The sequence below is a fragment of the Caretta caretta genome, chromosome 5 (genome assembly GCF_965140235.1).
Source record: "Caretta caretta isolate rCarCar2 chromosome 5, rCarCar1.hap1, whole genome shotgun sequence".
Taxonomy (NCBI): domain Eukaryota; kingdom Metazoa; phylum Chordata; order Testudines; family Cheloniidae; genus Caretta; species Caretta caretta.
This window is the reverse complement of record NC_134210.1, coordinates 106,579,728-106,602,510: the sequence shown is the minus strand read 5'-3', so window position 1 is coordinate 106,602,510 and position 22,783 is coordinate 106,579,728. Positions and strand designations below refer to the sequence as shown.

The following is a 22,783-nucleotide window of genomic DNA, read 5'->3' as shown; positions in this document are numbered from 1 at the left end:
AAGGGTGAAAAAATAGTGAGGTTTTGTATGTTTGTTTTTGCTTTGCCTAGTAAATTGAGGTAATCACACCAGGCTGCCTTTATAATCCTCTGTATACCCATGTGATTTAAGTAAGTAGAATTTGAGATATGGAGGTTAAGTGACTTGCTCAAAGCCACTGAGCAAATCAGTGGCAGGAACAGGATTAGCACTCAGGAGTTTTGGTCCCAGCCCTGTGCTGAGTCCAGTAGACAACCGTCTCTTTCAACATTGGCTCTGAATTTCATCGGTTTAAGCCAGACCTCAGGTCATTTAGTCTGTGAATTGGTTAGCCTGTTTAGCTGAGAAATAAATAGAGATTAACTTCCTTTGCTTTCCTAATAAGTAGAATTGATCTGATTTCTCTCCTTCTCTTACTTTTTGGGACAAAATATTTGAATATATAAAAAAAGAAAATTTCATTCCTTAATGGTAGTTATCTTTTTGTAGTTTGAATCTTTATTTTAAAGAAGTTAGGTCACTGTCCTTTCTGATTGAGGTGGAGATTGTAGAGTGGAAATGTGTGTGATAGGGTATAAAATGTTAATTAGTTTTCTTAGTAGCTGTCTTGGTGAGAGAGCTATTTATGTAGTTTACAAAATCCTGATGAATTTGGACATTTTAAATTTTGTAAACAGTTAGAAATAAACTGGACCCAATCCTGAATTATGGCTTTGTGTCACAACAGTAGCAGATTCTGGCTGTAGAACTGAGTGTTTGGCCCTGTTAGGATTACCCTAGTGCCTCTGGGCTCTCTGGTGATAAAGAGGCTCTTACACGAGTCCTGCCCTGCTGCTGGTGTAGGGAGTGTGGCCAGAGGAAAGAGGGAGTGGTCAGGGTCCACCTACGCTGCACTACTCCCTGTAGTTTCAGTACGGGGGGACTGTTAACAACCCGTATAAATTAGATCAATCCTCAGGATGTTCTAATTGTGCCAGGGGACAAACCTACACACACTGGATATGTCTACACTGCATTTGGGAGCAAGCCTCGAAGCCCAGGCCGACAGACTTGTGGGGCTTGCACACTAGCCTACTAAAAATAGCTGTGCGGACGTTGCTTGGATGTTGCAGCTTGGGCTGGAGCATGGACTTTTAAGCCCCCTTGGCTGGAGAACCTGAGCTGCAGCCCAAACCGCAACATCTTTTTTAGTGTGCTGTATTGACCCCATTACCACAAATCGGTTGACCCGGGCTAGGAAACTCAGTGTAGCATGTACCCAATGGCCCTGTAAGCAGGAAAGTGCTAAGGTAAGCTTTACACCACCTTTGCAGCCTCATCCCTTGTTCTCTGCTATTTTCTTGATGCCCCATTTTGATGAGCATGTATTTGACTGAATGAAAATTCTTTAAAGTGTCATAATTCTCTTTTTCTGGTACCTTAGTTTAATATTGAAAAGAATACCTCAAGCACAGCATGAAAACTTGGCACTCTGATAGGCTACGGTGCAATATCACCCAATATTACCAACTGCTGTTTATGTTAGATGTACCTTCTTGGGCCGTTAAAAATACATAACAACAGTCACTTAGGCTGAAACAAATAAATGCTGTTGTACTCACGGTGCTGATCTGCTGCATAGACTGCTTAAAACTAAAGTCTGTTCACAGACTTTGCAGAACCACTCCCACTCCCAGCATGTTTTATAAGTCAACCCTAAGACAATAAAAGACGTGTTATGGTGGCATACGGATTAACATAAAACTGAGTAAATGCCACTTCACTGACCATATGCCGTGTGTCACAGCAAAATGGAGAGTTTAAAAAGTACTGTGGATTTGTGGCAGTTAACACAGAAATATGCAAATTGGATTCCTTTTTGTATCTAATTTTTTTTTAAAATATTTAACCTTTTGGCCTGACAATTTTTGTTCTGGTACAACTATTGTGGTTAGTGGTGTGACTTTTTCATTGAAATAGTTTTAGCAAGCAAGCCATAGTATGAATGCAGTTATACTGGTATAAAAGAGTTTATAACGGTATAGCTTATAGATTAAACTAATGAATATTTTTGCACCAGTATAACTGTTTCCACACTATGGCTGTTGTACTGCTTTAATTATACTGAAAGTTAAAATGGGGTGCAACTTCTGTGTGTAGACAATGCCTTAGACTATAATTCGCTGAAACACTTGGGGTGCATCTACGCTGCAACTGGAGATGTCATTCCCAGCTTGGTTAGATATACATGTGCTAGCTCTCGTTAAGAACAAAAGAACAGCCATACTGGGTCAGACCAATGGTCCATCTAGCCCAGTATCCTGTCTTCCAACAATGGCCAATGTCACATACTTCAGAGGGAATGAACAGAACAGGTAATCATCAAGTGATCCATCCCCTGTGATCCACTCCCAGCTTCTGGCAATCAGAGGCTAGGATCACTCAGAGCCTAGGGTTGCATCCCTGCCCATCTTGACTAATACCCATTGATGGACCTATCCTTCAGGAACTTACCTAGTATCTAGAACTTATCTGGCTGAGCTAGCACAGTAAAAATAGCAGCATACCCGTGGCTACACAGAGAGCTTTGTGGGCTAGCCACATAAGTACAAGCCTGCCTGACCCCTGGGTACTCCCCCTCTTCATGTGGCTAGCCCAAGCCACTACCAGTGCTGCTGTGGCCGCACTGCTGTTTTTAGCACATTAGCTGGAGCAGAGTGGCTGCTTGCTTGTCTATCCAAACTGGAAATAACACCTCTCAGCTTCAGTGTAGACATATTCTTGGTCTTTGACTGTCTAGAAGCAGCTAAATACATTGTTCTGATATCTTTATGAACTTCATCTCATATGGTAATTACATGGAGTGCTACTGCCCACAATAAATGGATACTCTTGGCGGCAGGAGGAAGAGCAGTTCTCCTGTATATTCTGACAGGTTTCAGAGTAGCAGCCATGTTAGTCTGTATCCGCAAAAAGAACAGGAGTACTTGTGGCACCTTAGAGACTAACAAATTTATTTGAGCATAAGCTTTCATGAGCTACAGCTCACTTCATCGGATGCATGCGGTGGAAAATACAGTAGGACTATTTTATATACACAGAGAACATGAAACAATGGGTGTTACCATGCACACTATAATGAGAGTGATCAATTAAGGTGAGCTATTACCAGGAGGAGAGAAAAAAAAAAACTTTTGCAGTGGTAATCAAGATGGGCCATTTCCAGCAGTTGACAAGAACGTGTGAGGAACAGCAGGGGGGGCAAATAAACATGGAGAAATAGTTTTACTTTGTGTAATGACACATCCACTCACAGTCTTTATTCAAGCCTAAGTTAATGGTGTCCAGTTTGCAAAATAATTCCAATTCAGCAGTCTCTCGTTGGAGTCTGGTTTTGAAGTTTTTTTGTTGTACTATTGTGACTTTTAGGTCTGTAATCGAGTGACCAGAGAGATTGAAGTGTTCTCTGACTGGTTTTTGAATGTTATAATTCTTGATGTCTGATTTGTGTCCATTTATTTGTTTACGTAGAGACGGTCCTGTTTGGCCAATGTCCATGGCAGAGGGGCATTGCTGGCACATGATGGCATATATCACATTGGTAAGATGTGCAGGTGAACAAGGCTCTGATCGTGTGGCTGATGTGATTAGGCCCTGTGATGGTGTCCCCTGAATAGATATGTGGACACAGTTGGCAACGGGGCTTTGTTGCAAGGATAGGTTCCTGGGTTAGTGTTTTGGTTGTGTGGTTTCTGGTGAGTATTTGCTTCAGGTTGGGGGGCTGTCTGTAAGCTAGAGCTGAAGGTGACGGCTTGTGGCATTTTGTTACTTTCTTTGTTGGGCCTGTCCTGTAGTAGGTGACTTCTGCGTACTCTTGTGGCTCTGTCAATCTGTTTCTTCACTTCAGCAGGTGGGTACTGTAGTTGTAAGAATGCTTGATAGAGATCTTGTAGGTGTCTCTGTCTGAGGGGCTGGAGCAAATGCGGTTGTATCGTAGAGCTTGGATGTATACAATGAATTGTGTGGTGTGGTCTGGTCTACAGCCAAGCTCTACATCTTACTAATGTGATATATGCCATCATGTGCCAGCAATGCCCCTCTGCCATGTACAGTGGCCAAACGGGACAGTCTCTACATAAAAGAATAAATGGACAGAAATCAGACGTCAAGAATTATAACATTCAAAAACCAGTCAGAGAACACTTCAATCTCTCTGGTCACTTGATTATAGACCTAAAAGTCGCAATAGTACAACAAAAAAACCTTCAAAACCAGACTCCAACGAGAGACTGCTGAATTGGAATTATTTTGCAAACTGGACACCATTAACTTAGGCTTGAATAAAGACTGTGAGTGGATGTGTCATTACACAAAGTAAAACTATTTCCCCATGTTTATCCCTCCCCCCCCCGCCCCACTGTTCCTCACATGTTCTTGTTAACTGCTGGAAATGGCCCATCTTGATTATCACTACAAAAGGTTTTTTTTTTTCTCTCCTGCTGGTAATAGTTCACCTTAGCTGGTCACTCTCATTATAGTGTGCATGGTAACACCCATTGTTTCATGTTCTCTGTGTATATAAAATTGTCCTACTGTATTTTCCACTGCATGCATCCAATGAAGTGGGCTGTAGCCCACGAAAGCTTATGATCAAATAAATTTGTTAGTCTCTAAGGTGCCACAAGTACTCCTTTTCTTTTTTCCTGTATATTCTGTGTATATAAGTAGGGACCTGAGTCACATTTTATAGCACTTATTTTTGTCGCCTAAGGATAAAAGTTGTGTTACAACTTATGGAGAGAGAAATAGCTTAAAGTTCTGGAAGAAAGTAATAATGACCTAATAAGAAACCAAATATGTGTATGAATCTTCACTGACCCATTATTCAGGTTTTAATGCAATGTTATTTCTGTAATACTTTTTTTACATCAACCATTTTAGCTAAAAAACGATATTATAGTGATATATTTATACTAAAGAGCTAATCACTATAGTTATGAACCATAATGTCAGTACTGGTATATAAATAGTCCATTTCTGAAGACAACTTTTTATGTAGTGAGGATAATCAACTGTACAACTGAGGGCAAAGTGGGTCATCAGCCATTTGGTCTTTCACCTCAGCGGTGGATTTCACTAAGTCTTAGCCAACTAGGGCATGTCAATCTTTCTGTCACTAAAACTTCAATTTGAATGTTAGCTATGAAATTAATCTCTGCAAATCACTGGAGAAATTGTGATTGTAAAGAAAGCATCAGACATTATGCGTGAATGTGACTGGGTCAGAAGAAAAGTGGAAGGAAAAACACAAGTACTCACAGCCTAGCCTGAGTGGTATACTAAAAACTCCCTAGTGAAGCTGACACGCATATGATGAAGCTGCTTGATATAAAAATAATATACTGGCCTGCTTAATTCAGTCAGCAAGGCCACAATGCTATTTTTGTGACTTCTCAGTCACTACCAACGGTAGATTATAACATGAGTTAAAAGGGAAAACAGTGACTGTAAAAGACTGTGTTATTTACACACTATTTACATATTTGGATAAACAGCAGCAATAAGAAAGTAGATAGATAAAAAAATAAAACCATGTTGGTTTTTAGGAGAAATTGGTACAATAGCGTTCAGTCTCTGTGTGTGTAGGCACACACACTGATTTCTAAGTTTGCATGAACGAACACACACTGTGTTGTTGAAGAGTTCAGTCCTGCAAGGTACTTTGTACACTCGCTCCTATCAAGCTGAAATGTGGATGCTTATCACTTCCCAGAATCAGGCCTTAGGGGGCCAATTTTGAATGGAGGCACCTAAATGACTGTAAATTAATTTACTCATCTAAATTTTCTCATCAAAGTTTAAAAATTAAGCCTTTCGGGCCAAAAAGCATCTAACTTGGGTGCTTAATCCATATATACTTAAAGTGGCCTGATTTTTAGAGCCGCTGAGCTGCTGCAGCTCCCATTGACTTCATTGGGAGCTGAGGGCGCTCATCTTCTCTGAAAATCAAGGTACCTCAGTCAAGACCTAGGTATGTGCCTTTAGTTACCCAGTTTTGATGGTTCTGGCTACAGTGTCTGGAAGTTCAGAGAGTTTTTGCTATAGGGCTAAATTATGTAGTTCATTCTTGGGCAAAATTTTATTGGCTTTAATGGAGTTTTGCCTGAGCAAGGATTGTGTGAATTGGCTTACATTGGTCCCTTATGGAGCAGCAACACCGAAGCTTAATCTATTGCGGTAAATGTTTAGAAATTGCCAGTTTCTGTTTTCTTTGAGTCAGTCAGAGCAATAGAGAAATTATTTTCTTTTCATACTCTCCAATCAAAAATCCATCCTGTATATGAATGAACAAATACGCATCTTGTTGTGTTTAGATAAACATAAACCGATTCCTCATTCAGTGGTTGTTACCTTAGTTTTCTTTTTTATTGTATTTTCTTCCTTTTTTTTTTTTTTTTTTAAAAAAAGACCGCAATACCACTGAAGGCCATTTGTCTCGTGGCTTGGCATAACCCAGACATGTTCAATCACTAACTGAAACCTATCCCTATGGGCTCTTTTTTCTCTCCCTTTCCGCTCCGAGAGAAACTCCTCTGAAGAAGATCAACTTGCCTGGCATTTTAAGATCCACTGCTTTTCCCTTACACATTGAAAAGCAGCTTCAGCTCTCAGTTAGCGAATAATTCATATGCTGTCTGCAGACATTAAAATTTGAAAAAGGAGCAGTGGAGAGCTTTGAAGCAGAATTTCCTTTCATTAAATTAGTGAATATGACAAGGTTATGTAATATTCTAGAGGGATGAAGTGGTCCACGTCACTAACCTTTTAGATTCAAGAGGCTTTATGGTTTTCATTTGCGACTGGATGAAGGCTTAACACTGGATTAATTGACAAGTTCCTCTTTTTAATTCAGGTAGATTAAGTCCTATCTAGATTTTATATGTAATATGAGATAGATAAATATTACACACACAAATACATAATACCAAGTTTTGTATGTAGCTATACATGTGTATGCACACACACATGTTTGTGTGGATGTAAACTTTTAATATGCATTGTATCCATTTTATACAGAAAGAGCAGCAGAGAGAGAATACTTTTCTCTTGCCTCACTCAATCTTTTCTGAATAACAGTTGCTTATTAATGTATATTTAAAAAAATGTCCAGGTTCTTAACTTAATAAAATACTAGAAATAGTGGTCCTGGTTCTCTTGTCTTAAATTAGTGGAAAATAGGAGTTACTCTACTGAAATCAAGAAGTCAGACTAGTGTAAGTCAGAAAAGAATCAGGTCTGGTTTTTTAAAACTATTATTTCATTTTCACTATTAGAATTTCAAAAGAACATTACAGTAACAAAGCCTACATTGACACCATGGCTATAAGGGGAGTGTAGCTGTGGTTTTGAGACTGCATGCAATGCAGTGACCTCGGGGGAGGGGCGGGGTGGAAAGTGTGACTGTAGTGTGCATGGATGAGGCTAGTGGCTTGGGAAGCTGCATGTTTGTTCTAATGAAAGAGGGGGCTTACACAGATCCTCTGTCAGCCACAGCTTCTGCTTCGAACAATAGTACTCTGCCAGGGCAGTAATTATTGGTTCTAAAATAAGTGTCCTAATAATTTGTCAAGGAATCAACTTAAATTGTTCTGATGTTGCCTGCAACAATTTGAATAGAAAAAGCACAGCAAGGAATTCTTTAGTTCAGTTCGCCGTAAAGTATAAACATATTGGTAAATAGTGTTAATTAAAAGCTCACAAGGGTTCTTTATATGTGGGAAAACTTTTTGTTTTCCCACTTAATAATATAAATTGTAAATTAGTGGGGGGGGTGCGGGGGGGGGAGGGAATGTCAGTTGGCAAATAAATGTCCACTGCTGTCTGTGGTGCTTTGGAATTCCTCCCATGTCCCTGGGGCTCAGATAATGTGTGTCTGGAAAAGCATGCATAATTCACAATGAAATGAGTTGGTACTAAGGTCTACACAGCCCAGGGATACAAATCATATTCTCTGTGTGTATATAAAGTCTGCTGCAGTTTCCACGGTATGCATCCGATGAAGTGAGCTGTAGCTCACGAAAGCTCATGCTCAAATAAATTGGTTAGTCTCTAAGGTGCCACAAGTACTCCTTTTCTTTTTGCAAATACAGACTAACACGGCTGTTACTCTGAAATTAGAGACTTGCTATTTTAACATTAGACTAGCTGAAAATGTAACCTACCTTTTCTAGTGTGGAGCCTCGCTTCCAAGATAGCGAGTCATTTCAGTTTCCAAGCAAGAACAGACTGCATGGTTAGCCAAGTAATCTGTGGCTGTGCATTTCAGGAAGCTTAAACAGAAGAGCAAGGCAAAGTTTGAATAATTTCAGGGAGACACCAGGAAGTGGCAGTTTTTCTTCTGGGTGTTTTCTAAATCTGTAGTGTGAGAGTCTTCTAGTTCACACAAGACAGGGTAACAGGAGAGGAATGGATTTTCTTCACTAGACATAATTTAATATTGTGAAACATTGTCACAGTGTTGTTATATCTAGAAAAGGTGGGGCTGGGGGGAGTGGGAGGGTAAGGGAAAAATATCAAAGGCAGTTTTTTATTAATGTTTACTTTAGGACTGGATTTTTAAAGAGGATTCAACTGGGCCTAAACTGATATATCCAAATCACGGAGGATTTAGCTAAATATGATGTGTCAGGTCCTTAGCTGGAATAAATAGGCAAAGTTCCACTGAAGTCAACAGAGCTAGATGGACTTACACAAGTTAAAGATCTGAACCAATAATTTTAATTCTATTACGTATTCATAAAATAGCATAGATACTCGGCTACAGCAGTGAAAGGGCCCTGTACGAAGCTGGGTAAGTAGTTAGGTGAGTTGGTAGATATGCTGATGGATGGATTGACCTGAGAATGTTGCTGTATTCTGTATTTCACCTGAGTGGTAGTGAAGCCTCAGGATTTTAAGAGTGACAGGGTATAGCCCACAGAAACACACTAATAGGTGCATTGTTTTGGAATTTTTATGAAGATTTTATGAAATAGTACCTACTTGCTTGCTCTTTTAGAAGTAAAAAAAGCTAATTAACTTTCCTGCATAAGTTAATTTGCAGGTACATTGTAAGCACAGGTTAGAATTAAGAAGAAATAATTGCTTATAATGATGATCAGCGTAACTGATGTAATAAACTATGATTAATGAGTAAATTAGCAGTGATGCTACAAATGAGTCTGCTTTGAAAATTCTGTTAAAGAAAGGAAATGAGGGGCACAAGGAGCTTTTTTGTCAAATATCATGCATATACTTAATAATATATTAACTCTTATCTTGCATCATTTGCAATTCATCTCAACAGACAACAGTAGGAGATTACATGTAATATGGATCTATTCTTCATACTTTTTCTGCAGAAGAGCCTTTACCACTATTGAATGTAAACTGGTTTACTGCCTGTGTATTTTTAATGTATAGATGGTTCCTCAGAAAGTCCATAGGGCTAAGTGAAAGATATATAGCGGATGCTGAATGAATAAATTGTATTCCTGGGTACATGTTTTCCTTAGGAATGTCTGACTGTATAACATGGAATGAGAAGAATGGTTTCACAGATTATGACTAAGAAAGAGTTAGGACCAGTCACATGCCCTGCTGAAACTTGATGTTGCTAAACCAATAATATATAGAGGCTTTACACCAAGTGACTATGATTCTTAGTAACTGTGTCCACCATTCAGAAAAGTTTTATAACCCTGTGGACACCTGCCAGACTGGATTGTTTATTTTGTGATAAGGTTGCATTTCTGAGTGTCAAATATTCTATGAGAACAGCTGTGAGTGTATAAACTTACAGCTTTCATGGCTATAAAATAAGTCTTTACAACAAAAATATATTGTATATTTCAGGAGCTTCCATCAGAGGTATAAATTTACCAATATATGGGCCAGTTGTAAGGGAACACCTGAGCATCCCAATGTTTCTGCTGCTATTTTTGCTTTTTTATTAACCCCTAACTGATGTTTTTGCTTAGGCTTAATGCAGTATGTGCTACAGTATGATGTAGGGAAATTCTGATTCTGGATACCGAAGAGTCAAAATTATTCCAGATTTCAGAAACATACTAAAGTTTACATACAGGGCTGGATTAATGCAATCTGGCACCTGTTTATGCCACAAAATACCCCCCCGCCCCCGTCCCCGCCCCCCCGTGACACCACCTGTATGGCCCTGACTTTTACCATAGTCCAGTCCCCATTTCGAGTGGCAGTGTCCCATTTTCAAGCTCTTTCTTTGCAACCATATAAATATGCAAAACAAAGCTGAGGTTCTGCCTTCCACATGTGGTTCCTGGTCCTGGAACCCAGAGCCTAGACTTTGACCTAGCCCTGTGTAAATATTTTTAAAAAATGTGTATCACACTATGCAATGTATGATGTCCCATGTGTACTATAGACAATGGGCTAGAGCCTCAGCTGGTGTAAATCAATGTACGTCTCTTGTGGAACGATGCCAGTTTACTATAGCTGAGGCTCTGGTCTAATGAGTTTTGTCTCATTATTTAGCATTGTGTGGTGTCCAGTGTATAAAATTCAGGGATATGTTTTGTGTGCCAAAGTAATTGAGAGATAAAATCAAAGCAAAAGGAGCCATTGCAGCGTCAATGAAAATACACTATGTACTACATTCACCTTGTATCTGGTCCATAAGAAGCTTGGCCGCCATAACTCTGTTATGCACAGATTTGCTCCATTCCGTCCATCAGCTTCTACGCTGCTTCTGTTAATGGCATAAGTCCTCACCTTCAAATCTATCAACAGTTAGACCAGTGACTGCCTCTCCATTGGCCTCAGCAGCCACTCACATGTTCACAGAAACCAAACCAACCAGTGATGTCATGGTCATCTTGGAACTTGAAGGACAAATAATAATAATATACAAATGTATATATCACCAAGCAAAGCCTTCTATATCTGTGGAAGGGAGAAAGAAGAACACTCCATGAAGTCCACTTGGAAACTTGCCAAGCAAACTGACTTTACCTGGGAAGCAGGGAAAAATTGTCAGTTCTTGAAAGTTCTCAAGTCTATAATCTGAGTTTTAACACTCAAACACAGACAATGCTTTATTATTATCATCGTATTTTATAAAACAGAAAAAGTGATGCAAATTAAATTTTGTAGAGTAACAATAGTTATGGCAAACTTCATTTTTTCCTAAAATAACTATTAAAGCAAAACAAATACACATTTCCATTGTGCACCCTTGTGTGAATTGTTAGAACAGCTCTGCAGAGAAAATTTACATTGCAGTCAGCCAGGTTTCCTCCAGGATTACCAATTACTGTATAACAATGACTAATTATCATAACATTTAGGTGAAGAGAAAAGGAGTACTAGTGGCACCTTAGAGACTAACCAATTTATTTGAGCATAAGCTTTCGTGAGCTACAGCTCACTTCATCAGATGCATCCAATGAAATGAGCTGTAGCTCACGAAAGCTTATGCTCAAATAAATTGGTTAGTCTTTAATGTGCCACAAGTACTCCTTTTCTTTTTGCGAATACAGACTAACATGGCTGCTACTCTGAAACCTGTCTTTAGGTGAAGAGTTTCCCTGAATGCTGTGGGAGCTGTAATACTTGCATCCTCATGCACTCACTATCGGACAGCACAGTAAACCATATTAGGATTATTCTGTTTATAACTTTGGCAAAGCTTCCAAGGAGCATGACATCATGGAAGGGAGAAGGAGAGAATATTGCTGCCACTTTTCCACCCAAGCAACTAGTCAGAGTTTGGAGCCCTGGGGAATATTTCACTTGGAAGTAGAAACTGATGGAGTCTGATATTTTCTTTGATGCTGTCTTCTTTACGAACCAGTTGTGTAGAAAATCCTGTATCTCTGAACTCAGAAGGAACAAAGAACAAAAAGAGTGATTTCTTAGTTTACAGCCTCTAAGCCTCTTGAGCCAACACCAGAACCAAAAGCTCTCTCTCTAGCTTTTTTCCAGAGTCACACTGTGCTCACTGGCTACTTTTTGGCTTTCTTGCCTCTCCCTCTCCCTCTCCTTGTCCTCAGTTTCTGTGTGTTCTTTGTTTCCCTTACCCCCCAACTCCTCTTCCCCCCTTCCCTACTCAGCCAAAAGTTCCTGGACAGGTTCACATACATCTTTTGTTTTAGGTGAGGGATTATGCTTCCAGTTTTGTTAATTGAAGAATGAGTTCATACCTATCAGTCTTAGTCGGGTTTCATTAAACCCATAACATGGTTTCATCAAGTTCATAAAAATATTTTGTATACATGTGTGTGTACACAGATGTGCTTAGGACTGTAACATCAGTGTCACAAGAGAACTGAGCACATAGACCCACATTTCACTGAAGGGCCTGGCCTACTGTAAAGAATGGTGTCAGCTATATTTCACAACACTGATTCACCATTTGTGTTATATTTGCACATTAGAAGTATCTCTTCTTAAATGTTTCAAAGCTTTTAATTTTCATTTATATAGCTCTAGATTACAGAAGGATGCTGTATACTCTTTAATAAAACACAACACATTCTATATAAACAGTTTATGATTTTAAATCCTTATTTTTTTAAAGTATTGCTAAATAGCTAAAATAAAATAAGTTAGTTATGGGCATGGGTTCAGTAGGCAACATTGCATATTTCTATGATGTCCACAAATGCAATTTTCAATTTCAGTTAGACAAATGAGGCACTGATTTAGTCTATCGATTTATTCTATACTTTGCATTTAGCTTTTTGTTTTCTTAATTGTAGTTTTGTTGGAATATTTAAGCTGGCCAGTAAGTAGAAAAATGCTGAAATAAACTGTAAGGTGGTAGCTGATAACTGCTTGCATTTTTTTTCCTTTGGTGGAATTCATTGCATTGGAAGTTTCAAGTGTTAATGAGCTGTGCCAAGAGAGTTTTTGTTGGACTCTGGACTGCAGTTGCCAAGGTGTGACAATCAGGGTCCAAACACCCTGTGGCGAGAACAGGGAGTATGAACCCCAAAGAATAAGCAGTTGAATTGACTGATTTGTATACAATATTATTGTACTATAAAAGTGTATTGACTAAGGGATCATAAAAACAGATGGCACGCTGGTCATGAATATCATTGCATGATGTACGTACGGATGGTATGTGAAGAGTTATGTATGTGTGCTGGAAACATGTTCCTAAAATATGTTTTGGGGGCAGACTTGATAAGCAATTTTAGACAAATCTTGTCCTAGACAAGAGACTGTTGTTTTGCCTCTTTGCCTGTGGCTCCAATGTAAACTGAGCAAGGTGATGACAAAGACTATGGAAGTTACTTTTACATATGGGTCAACAGAGGGATGGGAAATGAACAGGAAGAAGCAAACAGCATGGGAGAATTTTAGCTAGGGACAGACTTCAAAAGAATACATTTCAAAGGTTTGCTGGACTATAAAAATCAGAGGACAGAACCCCTGAGTTATCTAGAGGTTAGAGGGCAAAGGGGACAGTGCCTTCTGATTTTGTGAAAGTTGGATCCCCTTGCCTGGAAGATTGGGGATGGTGGTAGCTTGACATGAGAGAGAAATTGTTTTAGGCATAAACATAGCTTGCTAGAATTAAGTTTTAGGCACTAAAAAGCATGTTATTTTTGTTTTGTTTATAACCCTTTTCTGTGTGTCTTATTCTTGCCTGGTATCACTTAAACCTGTGTTCTTTATTAATAAACTTTTTCTTGTTTTGTTATAAAACCATCTCAGTGCCGAACAGTAAAGTAACATGTGGAAGCTGGGCTAAAGTAACAGACTGGGGTGGGCACTGTCTTTGGAGGCAGCAAGCATAATACTTTCTGTGAGTGCCCAGTGAGAGGCATTGGGCATTGCAGAGAGACATCCCTGGGGAACTCAAGAACTGTGGTTCACTGATTATTACTTGCCAGCCAAGGTTAAGACTGGGAGTCTCAAGGAGTTCACTGGTGAAGCGAACAGACTGGTGCGGTAGGGAGCTATTTCACAACCTTACCTACTGCAAAGCTCTCTCTTGCTGAGGCAAGAGAGGTAACACAGGGGCTTACGGTTCTGGGTTCCCCGAGGAGAGCATCACATAAGGAAGGTTAAAAATAATTGTCAGTTTGCAGTTGACATTGTCCTCATGTTAATAAGCAGAATTGTGTGTGTAGGGTCCTAATTGTATTTGCCATCAGAGCCGAGCAATTTAGGATGGAATCAAAGTCAAGATATTGACAACATTTAATGCAGAGATCATTTGTATCAAACTTTAATTTACAACCTCCATAAAAGTAAAGGTAACAAGCACAACTTTTTTTTTCCTGTCTGGGGGTGATCTAAAATAATTTTACCTTGGTGATAGGCACTTTATAAATAACTAGATGAGTACATTCATGGATGGGTTGATGGGTAGACATCATGATATTTGTGTATCTGTCCAGCCAGCTGGCTGAATGCCTCACAGATATTAATGAATTTATCCTCACACTTCTATAAAACAGGGAAGTATTATTCTCCTTTTGCAGTTGGAGAGCCTGAAGCTGACAATTTAGCCCACTTCTTGTGAATCAACACTGTAAGTTCTGAAGACCAAACTAAGCCCACAGTTATGTTTCTGCAAACTCGTTGCCTTCAGTAGAATTGCACAGGTGTAGCTGTATGGAACTTAGTAAACAATTCTGCTGATGTTACACAAGAGGGAATAGAATCTAGCTTGCTCACTGTCAGCAGCCTGGGTTTAGGGTTGCCAACTTTCTAATTGCTGACAACTGGACCCCTCCTGTTCCTCCTCTTCCCCCCAAGACCCCACTCCTGGTCTGCGTCTTCCCTTGAGGCCCTGCTCCACCTCTTCCCTCAAAGACCCACCCCTGCTCCTTATTTTTGTCTCTACAGTCAGCACTCATATCTCTGTATAAGAAAGTGTTAGCTTTACAGTTTCAGGGCAGAATATTCCTTAAGCAGTGGTGCAATTTGCACAGTATTGGAAATAAAGACTTCAAGTAATTTTTAAAATGGGTGGCCAAATTATTTTCTTGTATAAATAGGTGCAACCAGCCCCATTACCTTCAATGGAGTTGTACTAATTTACACCAGGAGAGAATTTGGCTCTGCATTTTTATAAGGGGAAATTTCCCTTTATTTCTCCTTCCTTTTTCACCACTACATTTTACAGCAGAACAATAAAACATGGTCCTGCCTTATGTAGTATGTTGATGGGCAGCACTATAAAACCCTAAAATAGAATATTTTATTCATCTAGAGAATTGGTTCAACGTACTTTTAGTTTAAGATTTTTTTAAAAATATTCTGTATAATCCTGCCCCCAAGATAACTAAGTTAGTGGCTGTGGGGAGTGAAAAGGCACCATTCTTAATGCTTGGTATGATTTACAGTGTACAGCTTGTGTCTTGAAAAACAAACCTCTTAAATGGCTCTAAGGAAGTAAGTCATACTTTTTGTTGTTTCATTGTTGTGAGATGTAAATCAGTGGGCTAATCTGTAGAAGATATGGTGTAAGGCAGGTGGGGATTCATCCAGTTTTGAGTTAAAATATTTCCTAAGTAGCCTAAATCAAAGGACTCACCCACACAGCATTTTTCTTTCAAGTGTTTTGCGGGGTGTTTCGTTGAATTAACAATGTCAAAAAGAATAAAAGGAGCACAGTAATATTTCAACTTTATCTTGATAACAGAAAATCACAGCTTGTGTAATGGAATATGAGCATTTCAGGCCCAATCTTTTTACATATCAGAGTGGAAGGTTAATACGTACATAGAAAAGGGTCCAAAACTACCAGGATCTGTTGAAGCCAGATGCTTTCTATCAGACTTAATTGTTCTCTCTCTTGAGATCCAGGCATAAAGTTTGTATCTCAGGCTCAGGATTTTCCCATTTCTTTCCTGTTATTTCTTTGGCTATTCATGACTCCAGGTTTTGTTTTGCGATAGACTTTTCACTATAGTGGTTGGATTCCTGTAGGGACAGTGACGTGCTCTTTACTTTGTTAGTTCTAGACTCACTCGTGCACTTGTTTTTCAAGCATGTAGAACTTCAGTAGACAGAATTAGTTCAGTGAACAGGTCAAGGTTCCCAGAGCATTCTGAGAAGCTGCTTGCTTATATAGGCTAATCACGTCAACTCAACTCTGCTGCCACTTTCCATCGCTACAGGTAACACTCTAACTGTAACATGGTTTTGCTATATACTAAAACAACTACTCTGGTTGTGAATCCTAAGACTCCTTTTTTTTAATGAAATGAAACAAAACCTTGATGGAAGCATAAAATAATTGTGGAACATTATGTGATCAAGTCAACTTAAATTGTAATTGAAACGATAGCAATGCATATTTTGCCTGTCACAGCTATTAAAAATGTGGGAATTTCCCTGCAGCACTATTTTCGTCTCATTGTTGGCGAACAGTTTTTCACAATTTGCTTGTAACACTTTAACAATAGCATAAAAATACATGTTTCATCTTGTTATACTCAGGATATTCTTGATTTTCTTATATTAAATATGGCTATTTAGGACAGTACAGTAAGTTCATTTATAATGGTAGCTGTGACGGGTTCGGTCACAGAGACCCCCTTGGGAATGTTGCCTGATGGGCTCAGAGGTAGTTTTAGCACATTTTCTCTGATGGCTTGGGACTTTAGAACCCTGTCTTGTTGAGCCAGACGTGCAAGCCTGCTGCAACACAGACCCAGGATCTGAACCATGCCTCCAAAGCTGCAGACTTAACTGAAAACAGCTGTGCCCCTGTCTTCAGCACCCAGACACCCAGCTCCCGTTGGATCCAAACCCCAAATAAATCCATTTTACTCTCTATAAAGCTTATACAGAGTAAAATCATAAATTGTCCACTCTCTATAACACTGATAGAGAGATATGCCCAGCTGTTTGCTCCCCCAGGAATTAATCACTTACTCAGGGTTTACTAATAAACAAAAGTGATTTTATTAAGTATAATAAAGTATAATAAAAAGTAGGATTTAAGTGGTTTCAAGAAATAACAGACTGAACAAAGTAAGTTACCAAGCAAAATAAAACAAAGCACGCAAGTCTAAGCCTAATACATTTAAGAAACTGAATACAGGTAAATCTCACCCTCAGAGATGTTCCAATAAGCTTCTTTCACAGACTGGACTCCCTCCTAGTTTGGGCCCAGTCCTTTCCCCTGGTACAGACCTTGTTAGTTCCAGCTCCGGTGGTAACTTGGGGATTTCTCATCCCCCTTTGTTCTGTTCCACCCCCTTTTATAGCTTTGCTACAAGGCAGGAATCTTTTGTCTTTCTGGGTCCCCGCCCCTCCTTCTAAAAGGAAAAACCCCAGGTTTAAGATGGAGTCCAGTATCAGGTGACATGGTCACATGTCCTGTGAGACCCCAGCCTCCATTCTTGTGACTAAACAGAGCCATTTACAGGTGATTGATTCCAAAAAACCTTTAATGGCTTCCACTTAACATCTTTCCATCAGTAATACAAATTTATATCTTAGTCTTCTAACTCCAATACATGCATACAAATAGGATGAACATATTTAGTAGATTATAAGCTTTGTAATGATACCTTACAAGAGACCTTTTGCATGAAGCATATTCCAGCTACATTATATTCACGCTCATTAGCATATTTCCATAAAACACATGGAGTGCAACGTCACAGTAGCCTCCTATTGTGTCCCCCTTTTTATTCATTTCACGTAGAATCATAGAAAATTAGGGTTGGAAGAGACCTCAGGAGGTCATCCAGTCCAACCCCTGCTCAAAGCAGGACCAACCCCAACTAAATCATCCCAGCCAGGGCTTTGTCAAGCCAGGCCTTAAAAACCCCTAAGGATGGAGATTCCACCACCTCCCTAGGTAACTCATTCCAGTGCTTCACCACCCTCCTAGTGAAATAGTTTTTCCTAATATGCAACCTAGACCTTCCCCACTGCAACTTGATACCATTGCTCCTTGTTCTGTCATCTGCCACCACTGACAACAGCCTAGCTCCATCCTCTTTGGAACCCCACTTCAGGTAGTTGAAGGCTGCTATCAAATTCCCCCCTCACTCTTCTCTGTTGCGGACTAAATAACCCTAGTTCCCTCAGCCTCTCCTCACAAATCATGTGCCCCACCCCACTAATAATTTGTGTTGCTCTCCGTTGGACTCTCTACAATTTGTCCACATCCTTTCTGTAGTTGGGGGGCCCAAAACTGGATGCAGTACTCCAGATGTGGCCTCACCAGTGCCGAATAGAGGGGAATAATCACTTCCCTCAATCTGCTGGCAATGCTCTTACTAATACAGCCCAATATGCCACTAGCCTTCTTGACAACAAGGGCACATTGTTGACTCATATCCAGCTTCTCGTCCACTGTAACCCCTAGGTCCTTTTCTGCAGAACTGCTGCCGAGCCATTCGGTCCCTAGTCTGTAGCAGTGCATGGGATTCTTCTGTCCTAAGTGCAGGACTCTGCACTTGCCCTTGTTGAACCTCATCAGATTTCTTTTGGCTCAATCCTTCAATTTGTCTAGGTCACTCTGTATCCTATCCCTAGTCTCCAGCATATCTACCTCTTCCCCCCCCCCCCCCATCAGTTTAGTGTCATCTGCAAACTTGCTGAGAGTGCAATCCATCCCAACATCCAGATCATTAATGAAGATTTTGAACAAAATTCATCATTTTTCACTGATTTTAACATTTTTCCCACCATGGTTACTGATACTTGTTTATAGTCTCCTGGTTTTTGCTGATAACTGTTTGACAAGAAACACTTCCTTTGGAAAGGCCAATTCAGCAGAGCATAAGGTTAGAAGTTATATGTGAGAAGTAGCAAATTAAAAAAAAAAAAACAGTACAAAGGAGAAGCCATGCCGGGGAGGGCTAGAAAAGAAAAAGGAAGAGAACAAAGGAGAATAACCGAGAGAAGAGAGAGATGATGAAAGAAAAGAGGGAAAGGAAAAGTGAAAAAAAAAAATGATGGGCCAGAAGAGGTGCACAGGACTTGAGATAAATCCGTATTGTTGATTAAATCCAGGCCACACATTCCAAAACCTATTTCCACTCTACTTCAAGATAAACACAGTAACCTCCATATAATTCCTTTATATACCAGTTCAAAATAAAGGAAAATGATACAGTGGAAACCCTGGATATCTGCACATCACTGATCTTGAAACACTAACTTTAAGTTAGCTCTCCCAAATATAATAGAGATATGGGGGAGATATATGGGGAAGACTGGCTCGCTATGCAAGAGAATGCAGCAGCTGTACTCAAGGATTCTGCAGCATATACATCTGCATGCACTGGTCAGATTTCACACATCAGGGTCATATCTGGTCTTGGTATAACCAAGGGTTTTGGTTAACCAGGATTCTCATCATCAAGGTTATACTACATAAACACAAAGAATGTTATTCTTCTTGGACAGAAGGAAAGAAAATAATTTGTGAAAATCCCTACTTTCCTTTCCTTTCCTTTCCTTTCATGTTTCCTTTTATCTTTTCATTTCTCCTTTCTCCCACTCTCTCTTCTTTCTTGTCATCATGTCTCTGCAGATACAGTATCTTCTTTCCCTTGTTCCTTCAACAAATTGTGGCACAATTTGGGAGAGAGGCCAGGATTTATAAATGTGGTGTCTTTTGAACTGTGGGCAAGCATTAGTTTCTTTCCTACAATTGTCCTTTCTCCTCTGTGATCTAGATTTTTAATCTGTAGGCATTTATAGCGATCTCCTCAAACTTTTCCAAATGTTTCTGTCCTAAATGTCACTGATTTTAATGGCTCAGAGGTGGAAAACTTGCTTTCATGACATCCCCTGATAGTAACATTAAGCCATGAACCATGATTTTATTCCATTTGATTGATGAGCTCATTTTGCAACAGAGGACAAATTAGATTTTTATTTATAATGGTGATAAAAATTAATGCATGGTCTTCCTATTCTGATGGTGTTAGATTTCTGTGTTAATACACATTTTACTAGTCAAATCTCTAAGTGCTCCCCTGACCTTTTAAGGTTTTTTTTAAAAGCCTTTTCTTTCAGGTGAATACAATTCCTAGAGAAACAAAGTATTTCCTCCTTTTTTATTTTCATTTTGACAGCTTGACATGCTTTTTTATGTCTACTGCTTAGATTTATTTTGTTACTTATTTTCTTGTTTTAGCACCGCCAAAGTTTACAAGAACTCCCGTTGATCAGACAGGGGTCTCTGGAGGAGTCGCATCATTCATCTGCCAAGCTACAGGAGACCCAAGACCTAAAATTGTCTGGAATAAAAAGGGAAAGAAAGTCAGCAATCAGAGATTTGAGGTATTAGGTCCATTGTTCTGTTCCTCTGAAAAACATTCATTCTAACATCACATTTAGTTTATGTTTTTAATCCTGGTAAATGTGCTTTATTACCAATGACTAAGCACATAGCCAGCACTGCAGGGGATAAATCTTTGCAAGCAATCCTGGGAATAACCTACTCTGCAAACTGGTTGTGCGCAGGACCATTGAAGAGAAGATGGTTTTGCTATCTCTTAAGAGTTTCCTTTTGGTTTTTTAAAGATTAGCATTGGGAATGGTCTGAGGGGAGGCGGCTTTCCTACCTTTCATGGCCAGAAATTGAATAAAATGATAAAGACTGTCTACTAGTGGAATGTGGGGGTGTTTCTGGGGGGTAATTCTGGGGACACTATTGTCTCTTTAAGTGGTGGGAGAAGTTAGGACTAAGGTTGGATTGACCTATGAATTGTTCCAGATGCCTATACCAAAAACCTGGAGTTGATTATGTAGAACTTCAGCTGCATCTCTAGTAGTTTCTCAGTATTAAAAATAGGATTTTGCTTTTAGAAAATAATCACAAGGCAAAGTGCTATTATAAATTATCTATCACACAGTTCTGACACACACTGTCTGAATGAAAGGTCTAGACTTGCATGCCAAAATGTTTATAGGAAAATTTAAGTCTGTGCCTCTGACTATGAAGAGACAAACCAAAATGCGGTGGGATAATTTTTCACAGCACTCACCCAGGGTGCTAGCTTTTAATGGTATTTGAGTTGATAACTCACATATGGCTTTGTAAATTAGTCCTGCTATGTCAATAGAGCAAAGGCTACATTTTATTTTTTATGTGGGCTACTTGTTTTATTTTAAGAGTATTTAAAAGCAATCAGCTCATGTTTTGGTATCATACAAGATCTAGCAACCTTTCACTAGTTATTATGGTTCTTTGCAAGTGCATTTAATTCAGTAAGAAAAATAAGAAAAATAGTTGTCAAAGGATTTTAAGATATGTTCTCTCCACTCAATGCAAGTAATTGTTTACAGCTTTCAATGCATATGACTATCTCTTTGTTACGTAATTGTAGTGAGAGGAGAATAGGCACTTTATAATAAAGGATATGCAATCTGTCCCATAATGGTCACAAAATCTACATTGAAGATGAGCAACAAACAGTCAGACAGATCATGTATATGTCTGAGTATTGTATTTGTGTTGATTTAGTTTTATTTTGCAGTATTATATTGTATTTGTTTCATATACCATTTTATGTTTATTTCTGTATTTGTTTTATGGGAGAATAGGCTAAAAGATAAGCATGTTTTACTTCCATAAAATATTTGAACTGAACTATAAATATATGATGTAAACTGTATTTTAAAAAGTCCTTAAGTGGTATGTGGAACAAGAGTGCATATTCAAATAGGACAGGACATGTTTCAATGAATTATGAAACATTTAACAGGTAATTTTCATTATAAAGCATTGAAAAGCTAGTTAGTTAAAACAGAAAGCACATCAACACTTTAAGGAGCTTTCTTCCCTCTCCAGAAAAAAGCCATTAACTCATCCTGTAGAATTTTCAGATGGAAATTAGAGCAACAGCAGAAATTAGATTCAGAAACGGCACATGGAGAAACAGGGAACATTTTGGACTTTCCACCTCAACAGTAACTGCAGGGGTCTCAAATAACTATTCTTGTTTTTCCCTTATTCACTAAAATAAATGTTTATGTGTCTTTCTGAATTTCATTACTCAGTAGGAAGGAGGCTTCACCTGCATCTCTCTCATTATAAAAGTGCTTTTGCTCCCTGTTTGAACAATTCCAAGTATGTGGTATTGCCCAATAATTTATAGGAGCAGTTTATCATTTCAGAAATTTAAGGCATAGGGCGGACCTTTCATACAGAAAATATATATTATGAATGAACATTGCATGGTGTTTTTTCTGCATGAAATCCATTCAAACAACATGCATTAGAAAGTTCGGCTTGAAAATTATTGGCCATTAGAGGTCCCTTTTACAGATTGAAAGCTATCTTGTTTGGAATCAGAGTGCCAGAACAACTGGGTTTCACCTCACAGTTCTTTTGTCCATACTGTTCAGGAGGTAACATTTTTAGCCCATAAATAGGCTTGGCAGAATTTAATATTTGTTTTTATAATTTTAATGGATTTTTTTATTTTAAGCATATTTTTCCTGATTTTCACAATTGCACAAAGTATTGGTTTTAAGCATTTTAAAATTATTTTATCAGTTTAAATTTAAATTTTCACAGCTGTAGGAAATTGGGGGAGGTCAAGACAATAATTTTTTAATGACAGTAGACATTGAGATTCAAAAAGTTAAAGCTTTATAACTGTTAAAATACGATTGTTAACATCACTTGTCAAAATACTATGAAGTAAATGTCCTAAAATAAAATTCTGATAAGTTCTCAAGTAGCATTTTTCTTGCTTTGCTTATCTGTAAATTGCTGTGGTTATCAATGAAAATATTTTTTTTGTTGGTTGGTGTGTGTGCGGTGAAATTAATTTTTACCAACAGTTACTGATAAAAATCTTTTCCT

At 38.8% G+C, this 22,783-nt stretch overlaps 1 protein-coding gene across 39 annotated transcripts in view; it reads left to right on the top strand.

The window, feature by feature from the left end:
• Positions 1 to 22,783, top strand: part of PTPRD (protein tyrosine phosphatase receptor type D) — a 1,703,394-nt gene that overhangs the window by 1,371,650 nt on the left and 308,961 nt on the right. For all 39 annotated transcript variants that reach the window (XM_048850700.2, XM_048850704.2, XM_048850702.2 and 36 more), the window contains one exon: positions 20,105 to 20,250. In XM_048850700.2, the coding sequence (XP_048706657.1) occupies positions 20,105 to 20,250 (146 nt within the window). The remainder of the gene's footprint in view (positions 1 to 20,104; positions 20,251 to 22,783) is intronic.